General features: G+C 37.9%; 2 protein-coding genes across 4 annotated transcripts in view; one reads left to right on the top strand and one right to left on the bottom strand.

Moving 5' to 3' along the window:
• Positions 1-4,852: 4,852 nt before the first annotated feature.
• MAX2 (RNI-like superfamily protein) lies at positions 4,853-7,829 on the top strand. Its single transcript, XM_089145711.1, has one exon. It carries the CDS (start codon positions 5,201-5,203, stop codon positions 7,340-7,342), a length of 2,142 nt encoding a protein of 713 aa, XP_089001837.1. The 5' UTR covers positions 4,853-5,200; the 3' UTR covers positions 7,343-7,829.
• A 71-nt stretch (positions 7,830-7,900) lies between these two features.
• The window catches only part of LOC149025487 (putative serine/threonine-protein kinase SIS8), a 34,152-nt gene continuing 28,004 nt past the window's right edge, over positions 7,901-14,048 (bottom strand). For 2 of the 3 annotated variants that reach the window (XM_089145708.1, XM_089145710.1), the window contains 7 exons: positions 11,733-12,030; positions 11,392-11,515; positions 11,262-11,299; positions 10,903-11,059; positions 8,526-8,814; positions 8,368-8,440; positions 7,901-8,273 (listed from right to left, as the gene is read on the bottom strand). In XM_089145708.1, the coding sequence (XP_089001834.1) occupies positions 8,191-8,273; positions 8,368-8,440; positions 8,526-8,814; positions 10,903-11,059; positions 11,262-11,299; positions 11,392-11,515; positions 11,733-12,030 (1,062 nt within the window). In that variant the 3' untranslated portion in view covers positions 7,901-8,190. The remainder of the gene's footprint in view (positions 8,274-8,367; positions 8,441-8,525; positions 8,815-10,902; positions 11,060-11,261; positions 11,300-11,391; positions 11,516-11,732; positions 12,031-14,048) is intronic. The other variant, XM_089145709.1, reaches the window with a different exon arrangement.

Here is a 14,048-nt window from a genome sequence, read left to right as displayed (position 1 = left end):
GCATCACACTTGATCCGGTATGGTCACGGTCATGCCAATTATTTTGGAATCAATGTTCATTTGATTTACAAGCATGTGTTTCAATCATGCGATATTGTGTACAATTGGGAGTTCTAATAACTTTGTATAGATATTTACTTATACCATTATTTGTAGTCTAATCTGATAATAATTTTGGTAGCTTTGAAACTTATAGTTTCTTTGAGACTTACTACAAATAATGAATTATTTATAACAATTTTATCTCCCGGATAATAATAGATTAGCTCTTCGGAGCTTCAATCAATGTTGTACTACGATTTTATATGACATTGGCTTCCGCATCATCAAATAAGAGAAATATGTATATTTTTCTCTAGTATAATTTCCGCATATGAGATATTCACATTCTTCATCAAAATGAAACAATATATTAAGATATATGGTCAATAAAAATTATGAAGGATTAAATTTAAGATAAACTAACATATGAGATGAGATTTGGTAATTACATTCAAATCTTCAACTATTATCTTCAAGAGTTTGCAGCATCTAGATATGTGGTTCTGTGAGGCCATCAAATCATTCCTTTTATAGGCAAAATTGCTCAAGTATCATGATTTTGGAAAATCTAATTTATCTCCACATTATTTTTATTTATTTAATTAAGGCTTGACAAGCTTAATTAAATATTGTGGAGTATGATAGATACATGTCTAATAGCTTTCATACCAAATCGGTAAAATATTATATTCACTTCTTGAATTGTTATATTGAGAATCCTTATTATTCTCTTATTTACTTCATAATAATGACGGTAATTATTCCGTCTTTTGCCTCATCCTCTTCTCGTCATGATCATAATTTTAATTTTGCCTTCTTTCGGCATATCATGAATTGTTGCATTCACTTAGGTGGACGAACCAATAAGACGAGCTTCATGACTTTTCATTAATAGTCCATTATTTTACTCAGCCACAAATAGGCATGATATCATTCGAGTATTTCTTAAAACTCCTTTTACAATATTACTATTGTAACAACAAATCTGAAACTTGAAAATTTGTTGGGATATTTTCATGAATAATATTCTCCTTATAATTTCAAAAGAGAATTAATTTCAAAAACTACGACGTATTTATTTACGGCTTTCAAATCTTGCAACTTCATGTGAATCTGTAGAATCGTATTTATTTACGGTTTCAAATCTTGCAACTTCATGTGCATCTGCGAATCGTATTCATTTACGTTTCAAATCTTGCAACTTCATGTGCATCTCATGATCGTATTCATTTACAGTTTCAAATCTTGCAACTTCATGTGCATCTGTAAAACTGTATTCATTTACAATTTCAAATCTTGCAACTTCAGGTGCATTTAACAATATTTGTGGTGCAAAACTAGCAACCATTATATACAATAAATAAAACTACAATCGTTAAAGCAACATAATATCTTATTATTTGATTGATTCTTAGATTCAATAAAACACATACCTTTTTATCATGATGCACTTACATTTCAAGATTGACAAGGTAAACTCCATTGTTTACAAAAACGTGTGAGAATGTCGATCATTCTTTTCACTTTGGAATAGAAAACATAATGATATATAGTCTGCTGTCTTTCTTCTCAAAACGCAATACTTCGAGACAATCGTCGATAACGTGTTATAAAATAAAGAGAAAATATATTAGATACAAAGAAGAAAGACAAGATGAGTTCAATCGAACGATTCATTCATTGAGTGCATTACATATTTATAGTAGAAGGAGCATCTACTCTGATATGGAAATACAATATATGATTCTTGCACACAATAAGATATTCTTGATATGGAAACATAGATTGTCGCCCAAGATTGAAGGTGCATAGAATGGAAATATTGACTGCCAATATTGTGTAATGAGATGGTTGTGATCTTCACCAATATTGCATCCTGAGGTAATTGAGATCTTCAATTGGAAGTACAATCTCTTTGGGGTAATGGACATCCATAATAAATATTATTTATAACAAATTTCATATTTTTCTCTACGGTAAGAAATAGGAAATAGGATTTTTTTTTTTTTTGCATCTATAAAAAGTTAAGAAAGAGATTTTTTTTCCTCCTGCTTGTTTATGACCTTTCTTCTTCTTGAGAGGTCTTTTTCAAGGTCTACCATGATTTTATTTGACTTTTCATATTTTTCATGTTCTTATTTCTTAAGACTTAAATGATGAATACCTCACCTAACCTTCCACCATTTTATTGACCATGGAAAGCTTCATTTTTCATTGATTGGATTTTGACTGCCCTAACTCCACTACTAAATCTAACTAAGAATTTAATGATGATACTGATTTGCATTGAATATATCTTAATTCCCCTTTTTTTTTCCTTTGATAATTAGAGTGTATCCTAATTTTTCTTTAATTTCCATTAGGATATTATCTAAAATCTACGCTACGAATCCCCGTATTCCCATTTACGGAACTGAGCCCTAAAAAATTTCTCGCTCTCTCAAATTTGGTCTCCCGTTTCCTTCATTGAAATATCACCTTAAAGAGATTGCGCCACCCCCTGAGGAGGAGATGGGAGATGATGGATCGAAAAGAAAATCCATGGAACCGTACTCCACAAAATGAGTTTTGGATTGAAAATTTGGAATAATTAAGAAATTAAATACTGCTGCTGCCGCAAATAAAAATCCAGCCTAAAGGTGTAGGTGGGTGAGTGAGATGGGTAATGGTTCTCATAAGTGGTAAAGTTAAGCTAAATAGAGTGGGGCCCATCAAGTGATTAGGGAAAATAAGTATTATATTATGGTGTTTCTTATTTATCTTAATTTTTGAAGATATTCGAATTCTTAATCTTATTGTGATATATTAAATTTGTCACTTTATATGAGTTTACAAGATAGACAATTTAAATCAACAGTACATTTTCAAGTGGGCCCAACAAAACACCACTGTTCGCATGTTGCTTTGCTTTATATAATCATGCTTCAATGATGCACAATTTACATCACTGAACTGCGAATGATGATGATCAAAAGTCTTGACCACCTTTTTCTTGTTTTGAACTACACTGCTTGGAACCCAAAAAAGAAAGTGGGTAGTTGAAATCAAATATTAACTACCACTTTGAATTCAAACGGAAGGCAGCTCAGTACTGGAGCACTGAAGTTGAACCCCCAATACAACGAAACACCATAAAAATAATGGGATGTGTTGGAGAGAGAACATTGATTGTCTAGCAAAAGGATAAAGAGAAAAGTAATAATTAATTTCAAGAATTTTATTAATTAAAATTTATTAAGGGAAAAGTTAATGTGGAAAACGGTTGACATAAAGGCATAGATAAGGAGATTAGAGACTAATCACTCCATTATAGAAAAAGTAAAAAGGGTTTATTTCAAAGTCAAGAAATGTGAGTAGGAATGGCAGATGCTATTCACTTAGACCATTTCTTCTTTTCCTCTGGTTAAAAATGATTTTACCATTGACTCAATCCAAAATCTGGTTTAGACAAATATAAATCCACAAATTAATAAATGATAATAAACCAATGTGTCACAATCCAAAAGTTGACAACTTTACTAGATAATCTCTCACCAAACCTCAAATCAAGGATTACTCAATTAATAATGATCAGTTGTTCTTAGAAATGTGATATAATTCCACCTTTAATTATAGAATTGTTCCTTAGTGAAGAGGTTATAAGTTCAACTCTTTATCCTCTTTTATAGTGAAGGTATTAGTGTCATTTGCTAAATCAAATTGGAGGTATTATCGTCATTTTTCTATCTAGAGGGTATTTAGTTAATTAGAAATTCAAATTTAAAATGTTTTAAAAAAAAGTAAAGACATTTAGATAATTTTATAATCTATTTTAACAGCAAAGTTAACCGGAAATAACTTGTAATATATATGTCGATATTATGTAATTTATAAGACAATAGTAGATGGCTAAGAGTTAAAATTTAGTGGATTCCATGTAAATTGTTAAAGCAAATTGTGCTGGCACCCCAAAATGAAGGTTTTAAAGCACTCACCCCCCATTTTATGTTTAAAAAGTACATAGACTCCAAAATTGAATTTTTATTTGAATATATTTGTCCAATTTGCCACTGAAAACATTTCCAACATTATTTATTATAGGGATATTTTTGAAAATAAACTGTGATTTAATTGTTTTTAGTGATAAATTTGACAAATATCCAATGAAAATCAAATTTTGGGATCTATGTGCTTTTTTAAACATAAAGTGGAGTGTCATGCTTTAGTACAATTTGCTAAATTTGTTATATATCTAATAAATTTTACTAGGCTATTACTGCTGACATGATAATACTTAATGGGACTAGCATTAGGTGCTCCATACCAAATTTTCATTAAATCTCCATCCATTAATGGGTAACCCTTTTAACTGTACGATAGACAAATCCGAATCTTCACCTCGTCAGTATGTGCTCCCGACGGCTTTACGACCACAAATCTTATGGGACCCACAAGTAAAAAAATAAAAAAAATTTCATCACCAACCCTTAGGTCCCCCTGTATTTATGATGGTAAAGCCGTTGGAGAGGTGCTCCCTGACGGGTAGCTGATCCGGACTCTATATAGACATCCGTCGCGCACCCAACAGCCCAACATGCGGGCCCCGCAGTTCATAGGTTGAGAGAGATTTGTGCAATCTTCGGTGGTACAATTATCTGTCACTGAATCTAACCCAAACAGATGGACTGAGTCACTGACAAACCATAAAATCGATTACCAAAAAAAAAAAAAGACAAACCATAAAATCTGTTCCCAGTTTAACCCTCACCCAAATATATTAAAAAAAAAAATAGAACAAAATTTTGTTCCCGTGGGGATTCTATGCTGTAGACGATGGTTCGATGAGAAACAACCAATAAAACCGGATTGTAATCGGTTGAACCAAATGCGGATTCCCAAAACTTAACTTCGAATGCTTCCATGCTTTTCTCTCTTCCAATTCGGGGCCTCCACGGCTTTGCTCATTGTTCTCTAGGATCTGTATCTGTGTCTCTCACAATTCACTGCTCAAACTAACCAAATCTTCTTCCTCTGTATATGATCTTCTCTCCTATAGGATTTGGTGTGAAACCCAGAAACAGCTTACAGGGAGGGAGGGAGGGAGAGAGATCGCGAAGAGAGAAGCGTCTGGGAATTGAACCTCAAGTTCTGGAGAAAGAAATCAGTGGAGGAAGGATTAATGGCAGGAATTCATGACCTCCCAGATGTGTTATTGTCGAAGGTGTTCGTTCTGATTGAGGATATCAGAACTCGCAATTCCATGTCTCTTGTGTGCCATAGATGGATGATTCTGGAGCGTCAAACTCGCACTTCCTTCACTCTTCGAGGCAACGTTCAAGACCCTTTCTTGATCCCAGATTGCTTCAACGCCGTCACCAACCTCGACCTCTCTTTGATCTCTCCCTGGGGCCATTCACTTTCTGATATCTCTCCTACTTCTAAGCTCCTTGCTCAGAAGTTTTCCCTCTGCTTTCCCTCTGTCACTTCCCTTACTGTTTACGCTCGTACCTATGAGACACTCTTCCTCCTTGCGCCTCGATGGCCCAACCTCCGCCATGTTAAGCTTGTGCGATGGCACCAACGCTCTCACTCGCCTCCCGGCACTGACTTCTTGCCTTTGTTCCAGGCCTGCCCATCTCTTTCCTCACTTGATCTTTCTCACTTCTACTGCTGGACTGAAGATATCCCTGCTGCTCTGCAACAATACCCATCTGTGGCCACTTCCCTCACCAGGCTCAACCTTCTCAGCCAATCCTTTACAGAGGGATTCAAGTCGCAGGAGCTTCAAACAATCTCCAATGCCTGCCCCAATCTAACCCATTTCTTAGCTCCCTGTGTCTTCCACCCTAGGTACATTGATTTCGTCGGAGATGAGGCGGTGCTGGCTTTAGCCACCCGTTGCCCTCTTCTGAATGTCCTCCACCTTGTCGATTACTCCACTCTAGCCAATGCCAGAGCTAATCCGGAAGACGATGGATTCACCCAGGAGGATGCGAGGATCAGCCGTCTTGCGCTTGAGTGCTTGGTCTCTTCTCTTCCCTTGATCCAGGAACTCAACCTTGATATCTGCTTCAATGTCAGGAACGCCGGACCAGCTCTGGAGTTGCTGGGTTCCAAATGCCCCAACCTTAGATCCCTGAAGGTGGGTCAATTCCATGGGATCTGCGATGCCATTGGAACAAGGCTCGACGGCATTGCTCTTTGCGGAGCTGGTTTGGAAGCCTTGTCCATCAAGAATTCCGCTGACATTACCGATGCCAGCTTGATCGCCATCTCCCGGGGTTGTCCAAGATTGGCTAAATTTGAGCTTCAAGGATGCAGGAACATTACCCAAACGGGGATGAAGAACTTTGTTGGCATGTTGCGGCGAACCCTAGTGGATGTGAACATTACTTGCTGCAAACAACTTGATGCGGCGAGTTCACTGCGATCCCTGGAGCCTATCCGGGAACGAATCCAGCGACTGCACATTGATTGTGTGTGGGATAGCCTCAGGCAGTGCTCTGGTTTGGAAAGCTCTTCGTCCTCAGAATTGGCCCTCCAGGAACATGATTTTGATTTGAATGAGCTGTGTGATGAGGAACCCAGTACTTCAAATATGGCTGAACCCAGTTGTAGATCGAGCTACCTCGAACCACCGACCAAGAAGAAGAAATGCAGATACTCCACAGATGCAGAGTCCTACGATTTTCTGAGCAATGGAAGTGGGTTCCGATGCAAAACTTGGGACAAGCTGCGGTACCTCTCCCTCTGGATTGAAGTCGGTGAGTTGCTTGGACCCTTGGTCACGGCTGGGCTTGAGAGCTGTCCAATTTTAGAGGAGATAAAGATCAAGGTTGAAGGTGATAGTCGAACGAAATCACCAGCAGGTAAAGAATTCGGGCTTAGCTCCCTTGCACGCTATCCTGAGCTAATGAAGATGCAGCTTGATTGTGGAGACGTAATAGGCTATGCACTCACTGCTCCGAGTGGGCAACTGGACTTGAGCCTGTGGGAGCGATTTCACTTGAAGGGGATTGGGGACCTGAACCTCAATGAGCTTGATTACTGGCCTCCACAAGACAGGGACGTCAACCAGAGGGGACTGTCTCTGCCTGCTGTTGGGTTGCTTGGTCAGTGTGACACACTGAGGAAGCTCTTCATCCATGGCACAACTCATGAACACTTCATGATGATGTTCGTCAACATGCGAAATCTGAGGGACGTTCAACTCAGAGAAGATTATTATCCAGCCCCAGAAAATGATACCAGTACAGAGATGCGTATTGATTCATGCAATCGCTTTGAAGCTGCTTTGAATAGACGAACGGTTCCTGACTGAGTTTTATTCCTCCCTCGATGATTCCCGAAAAGCTAGCTAAGGAAGCCAGTTTGGTTGCTTTCATGGGAGAGTTGTATCAAATTAATGTGTTTTTGGTGAAGGGTAAGACACATATTTCCTTCATGATGGCAGATGAATGACCTCCTAATGTATGCAAAAGAAAAATGTTTTGACAGAGATTGATACCTAATTTCTCTCTATGAATTTCCCCGAAGATTAATCTCTTTACTCCCACCAAATGTGAAGGTTTCTCCACAACTCAACTCTCAATTTCCATTTCCAGTGACATCCTCTGACTTCCCTGCAGCAAGTTCTCAATCTTCCAATGGTGAATGGCCTCAAACCAGATCAATCTTCTGGTTAAAATGTTCTTCGCTGGCTGCTTTACGTGCTGATTGAATTACTTCAGTGTCTTATCCTTTTTAGTGAATGAAATGTTGGATCAAACATTTTTCACCTTCTTAAGGACTTATTACACCTAGATTGCAAATCAAAACATGATCTTAGAAGATCACGCAATCAAATGCTTTCTAGTTCTTGTAGGGCCAAACACGGGGTGAGAAAGATATCACAGTTTGGCGTTCTTCCCTTCCCTGAAGGTAACCATACTCTGGCTGCTCATCTGTGAGTTCTTCTCGGGTTACCGTTTTAGATTATTAACAAGATATAAGTTCTGAATTTTTTATACTTTTTATGGCACGGGCACATCAGAGACTGGTGCATGGTGCTAACGGGTAACAAAAATGAAATGTTATTTGAATAAAATATAAAAAGCCAATTTACAACTTAGGCTGCCTTAAAACACATCTATCGTGGTGAATTCTATACAAAACATAACATAAATCAAATCAGCAGAGAGAGTACTCGCACTCAAGCAAGCGGGAGAGGATTTCCTCACAGCTAGGTCGTTCATCTGGCTCTACCCAACAATCTGCAATCAGTACCCAGAGGAAGAAAAAAAATGAGTACCAAAGGGAGAAGCAGGAGGGATAATGGAGAGGAGCTAGAGTTTGAAGCTGACAAACCTTGAATAAGCTTGCCCAGTGGACCTTCTGGAAGCTCCAGCCGTGATCCCTCATTAGCCACTGCATAAACCACCTGAGCAATAGAGAACATAAAAATCAAGATGTCTTTCAACTTTAGACCGTATGGAATATTGACTAGAAGAGAAACCATAAGCCACCTGCATTGGTGGTACACCCTCCCATGGTCTATTTAGAGTGCACAGTTCCCACATTATCACACCAAGGCTGAAAATATCACATTTCTCAGTGAATGGTTCACTACGTATGAGTTCAGGAGCCATCCATTCTGGAGTCCCAGCAGAGGACGAATCTCTCATGGGGTTTTCTGTCATTATTCGAGAAAGCCCAAAGTCACAGACCTTGACTTGCCAATGCTTATTCACGAGACAATTTGCACTCTTCAGATCACGATGAACTATTCTCATCCGGTGTATGCACATCAATCCCCTTTAAGTACCAGGAGAAAATAATAGTCAGCAGTTGTATTACCATACATAAAACTAAGTCTAAACAGATAAGCATCCAATAATGAAAAGTTGCTTCTGAAACACAAAGATGTCCTCTATGATACTCATAGAAATATTATTAGTTTCCAACCATGAGATATAAAAAGACTTTCTCCCATGTGACTGAAACAGGCTAGGTAATTGAGTTCATCGTTGATAAATTCCTGATAACCAGGTTACCAAACAAAGTTCGCCTCAGTTTGGTCATAGTATAACGGCATCTGTTTAGAAGGTGATGCATAATCTTCCATAATCTGCCATGAGCAGTAACATCATTGAGTTGGCAATATAAACAAATTCTGGAGTATTATCAAGAAGGTATTGTCGGAATACGGGACATCCCATATGCCAAGAGCAATCTCCTTAAGCCTTTCATCTTTGGAGTATATCCAAGAAAGGAGAAGCTCCCCAAATAGAACAAAACTAGGATGCACCAACAGAAACTTAACCCTAGCAAGTTCAGCAAAAGATGCAAGCACATTAGTCGAACTCAGTAGTACATGAACAAACAAGTCAAAGACAGTTCACACAATTATATATTCAGAGAACCCTACAGGCTACAATTTCGATGTTAAGACCACTCATGAGCCTCATGCAAGCACCCACGATACAGTTTCAACAACAGATACCTCAACATCCACCAAGTGGTTATCCCTTAAAGTTGTAGTATAACATTAATTATCAAGAACACTGTCCTATTGACAATCGACAATTGAGAGTCATTATGTCATTATACACACCCTTTGAACTGTATAAAGGGCTTCTTACCCAGTGAAAAAGACTCCAGCCATTGTGAGGTTAAGAGAGGATCATAAAGTATACAGCCTTATCCTGAGAACCTCCCCAGGAAATATACATTACAACACAGCACCAATGGAATGAATGCCCCGTCCACTAGTAGCATAGCAGCGAATAGGGTTCAGAAAGGACTAAACACAACATAGAATGAAAACGCAAGTCAAATTATGTGAACTTTTTCAAATAGAACGATTATCTCATTTGCCGATAATCAAACCCTAATTTAGTATTAAACAATGAATACCCAGAATTGCCAAAAAAATTAAAAGCAGTATAGAATCAGGGTAAGGTCATCAGGAGAAATCTGGTAATTTCATAATTAAAACTCAGAATGGCCTGAAAATCCAGTGGAACATCGGTCCTGGTGGGTTGTAAAACTGAGCCAAAATCCCATGGAAATAATTTGAACTACGAATTGATTTGAGACTGACTTTGTTTTTGAAAGAGGGAAGTTGATTATGTTCCCCCTTTTTTTAAATGTTCCTGGACTCTCCATTTTGTTGACAGAAAATAGAAAATAAGAAGGAAAAACATCTCACATTTCACACTCACCTATGGTTTTTCAATAACCAAAGGTTTTTGTTTACTCTTAACCAAAACACACAGTGATCCCTGTACTGGAAGCTAGTACAGCAATGTTCCAGGTGAGGCCATTGAAGGAGTAAGAGCTGTCATGGATGTTCTTCCACTAACTGGTGAGGTGGAGGATCTGAGTCTCTCAAGATTAATGCTGAATTGCTGAGATGGTTATTATTCCAATCCCCAGGTTTCAATTCACCCTCTTCAAATGCAAACCTTCAAGGACTGATCCGAGCAATAAAACAAGGGTTTCAATCCATCAACTGCTATGTTTTTCCCCCCTATGAAGCCCCAGCGTCTGGTTCTAATACTCAAAACCAATGGAGTATGATTTCCCTGCAAAATTGCTTGCTCAATGTTTGTTCTTTTCCCTATATATGGAGATGGATTTGCAATTAAGAGTTCAGAGAGGGCTGAGGAAATCTTCCTGGTGGTGGTAGTTGCTATGGCATGGAGAGGTTGGTAAATCTGGAAATTGCCACCTTCGGCAATGGTATTGAGCACCAGTATTGCACAGAGCCGAATTAGAGCTAAGGTTGGTCAACCTTAATCACAATCGGAATACTAATTACTAAAACAGAACAAAGTCAATCTATATTTTACAAGCATTGGTATGAAACACTAATGTACGGTGGAATGGGGTTGTAGAAACCTGCAAATATCACGTAGCATCCTCAATCTCCTTCGCCAGCTGAGTTTCTTTTTCTGCCCACTCATATGAATCAAATAATACAAGGACCCAAACTCCATGTATTCGGTTACCATTGACAAGTGAGGAGGCTTTGTGCAGGCCCCAAGAAATAAAATAACTGTAAAAGATAATGTCAATAGTTTAGTGAGAATGGAATAATTGCATCTACAAAGAGTATTTGTAGGAGATCATTTCAGATATGTATGAATGAACAAAAAGGTCAAAAGAATTTAGTGTGATGCCAATAAAACCAAAGAATACATCACGATAACCATTAGATGTAACCATCTACGGAATATGAGAGACATAAGTTCAGTAACTGTTGTCTAGTTGAGTACCATTTGGGTGTCGCAGGCGGCTGGAAGAGGAGACAAAAAGAAAGCTTTGAGTCAGAGAAGAAACACTGGGATGAACCAAGCCAAGACTCCTTATAAACCAATCAGATAGTACCTTAAGATAGATATCTCATTGCAGAAGTCCTCCATGTTTTCAACTGTCAAATCTTGCTCAAGAAAAATCTTAATAGCAACATCTGTTCCATTCCAAATACCACGGAAAACTTCTCCAAAGAAACCTGAATATAAATAAATGGGGCTAAATAGTTTAGCAAGGATAAAACTAGTATTTACTTGAGCAAATGTAGTTTACCATTTCTCCCATGTGGTCTGAAAGTTTGAAGCAATTATAAAAAGTACACTATAAGTAACTCAAACATGAGGAAGAGTCCTCTAAGCCTACAGCTTATATTTCATTTTAATTTTTGGTGGAGGGAAAAATAATAAGACACCTACCAATACCAACACGAGTTCCAACAGTTAGCTCAGAGAAATCAATATTCCATTCCTCATAAGGTAATAAAGGCTGAGTCAGGAATTTGGAAGATTCCAACACTTTGTTCCATCTTGAGACCAATTCATTGTTTACTTCATAGTTTGAAAGCCCACTTCTCTCAGAACGCTGACCCCTAAACTGGATGGGAGATGAAGGTAATGATGTTGCCTTCTGAGAATTTATTTGCCTTCTGGGAAGATATGTAGCAGACCCTTCACCAAGAATTTCATCACGACGATCCAATTGGAAAATTGGCACCTGCATCATATGAACTGATTAATCATCACAAAAGCAGGCAAGAAGGACCTCCAAACTCAAATATAATAACCAAATCCAAAAGCATAGTGTGTACTTTAGAAGGAATGCTTCAACAGTTCAATGAATGAATGCACATCACATGATAGAAGCACATCGTAACAACTGAACATAAAAAATATAGAATCGGAACTAAAGTGAAAATCCACTAGCAGTCATACTCACATCAAAGAAAACATATGTATCAAGCACAATGGTAACAAATAACCTGGTAGTATGTCCATTCTTGTCCATTCTCAAATCACTTCACTACTTCCGTCAATTCAAAAGCCAACAATATTAAGATAAGAGGTTCTGACAATTAAAAGTCATAACAGATAAACATTGAACAAATAGAACCATAACCTGAGGCATACAAAGACTTCAGGCCTAAGGGCTCAAACATTTACCAAGTTTCCTTATCATGATATCATGCCAACAGAATGTTGCTTCCCAATAAAAAAAAATGCCTGTTAATGGACAAGATTAAGGAAGTACCAACTAGACATTACATTGAAATGGCAATTAAAAAAAACAAAGGCAAACCCGACGCCCAAGGCTTTCGCACAAGCAGAGTCCCAGACCAGCTCAATCGACTTTCTCGTAACTTATCATTTGTTGGAGCTACTCCTAGACCAGCTCTAATATGATCATTCCTTATGTTATCCTTCCTAGTTTTGCCACTCATCCATCTCAACATCCTCATTTCTACTACATTGAGTTTTTTATATGATGCTTCTTAAGAGCCCAACACTCTGCATTGTATTTATCATTGCTGGCCCTACAACGGTCCTATAGAATTTTCTTTTGAGCTTTAAAGGAATATGATAGGGCCTCAATAATTCTCCATTGATTTGTTACCAATAGGTATGAACTCAACACAAAGTTTCAGCAGAATGATCTTCAGATAGAAGTCGGATTCATTAAGCTTTCTTGAATTGATACAGCTGATGAATACAGACAGATTATACTACTGAAAATAGTTCAAACTATAAGATAAAATTAAAGGTAACTCAGATAAACTAGAACAATCGTAGTCTAGCTAATCTTCCCTAGAGGTTTCCCTCTCCCCAAGCTCTTGCTTGTGTCTTCTGTCTACCCCCCTTTCTCTCCCCCTCTGCCTCCCTACATAAACATTCCCTTCTAACAAACTCTGCGTATAACCAACTCTTGCACATTCGACCAATCTTCCTTTGCCACCTGGACATTCTTTCTGCTCTTCTGAATTTCAGCAGGTTAGTGGTTGCTGTCCACTTGGAAGCTGCCACCTGTCCCCTCATCATTTGGATCCCCTGCAGCAGCCGTAGGTGGTGCTGCTGTGTATTCCTTCTTGTTTTTTCATTTGTACACCCTGGTGATTAGGGGTCTATCAGAATACGTTGATCACACAAGACCCTTGATGCACCTCTCCACCTCATCCACCCTATTTTAATTCTTTGGCAAACATCATCCTCCGTATCACCATTTTTTATTTACGATTGAGCCAAGGAACCTAAAATAATTGCTTTCTTAAATTTCCTTCTCATCAAGTTTCACCACCTCATCATCCATCCGATCATTATCAAAGTTACACACTAGATACTTCGTCTTCATTCTACTTAGTTTAAAACATTTTGATTCCAAAGTTGCTCTCCATGATTCTAACTTGGTATTAATCCCAAGATTCCCTACTTGTATCTTATCTATCAAAACAATATCATCAACAAAAAACATACACCAAGGAACCTCATTTTGAATGTCTTTGGTTAAATCATCCATTATACGTGCAACTAAATATGGGCTTAAAGCTAATCATTAATGTAGCCCAATCAGGAATTCACCACCTTGTCCCTTGATAATTCTTACATTTGTCACTGAATCATCATACATATCTTTAACTATGTCCACATATTTACTTGCAAATTGCAATATTTCTTTTCTCTAGTATTTGCCAAATTAATGCTCTAGGGACTTTGTCATAAGCTTTTTCCAGGTCAATAAAT

Source organism: Hakea prostrata, chromosome 2 (genome assembly GCF_041222555.1).
Source record: "Hakea prostrata isolate BN-2017 chromosome 2, UWA_Hpros_2, whole genome shotgun sequence".
NCBI classification, from domain to species: Eukaryota; Viridiplantae; Streptophyta; class Magnoliopsida; order Proteales; family Proteaceae; genus Hakea; species Hakea prostrata.
This window is presented reverse-complemented; position numbering and strand designations above follow the sequence as displayed.

Bases quoted from the DNA above. Each gene is read 5' to 3' on its own strand.
- MAX2 (XM_089145711.1), top strand. From the start codon at position 5,201: ATGGCAGGAATTCATGACCTCCCAGATGTGTTATTGTCGAAGGTGTTC.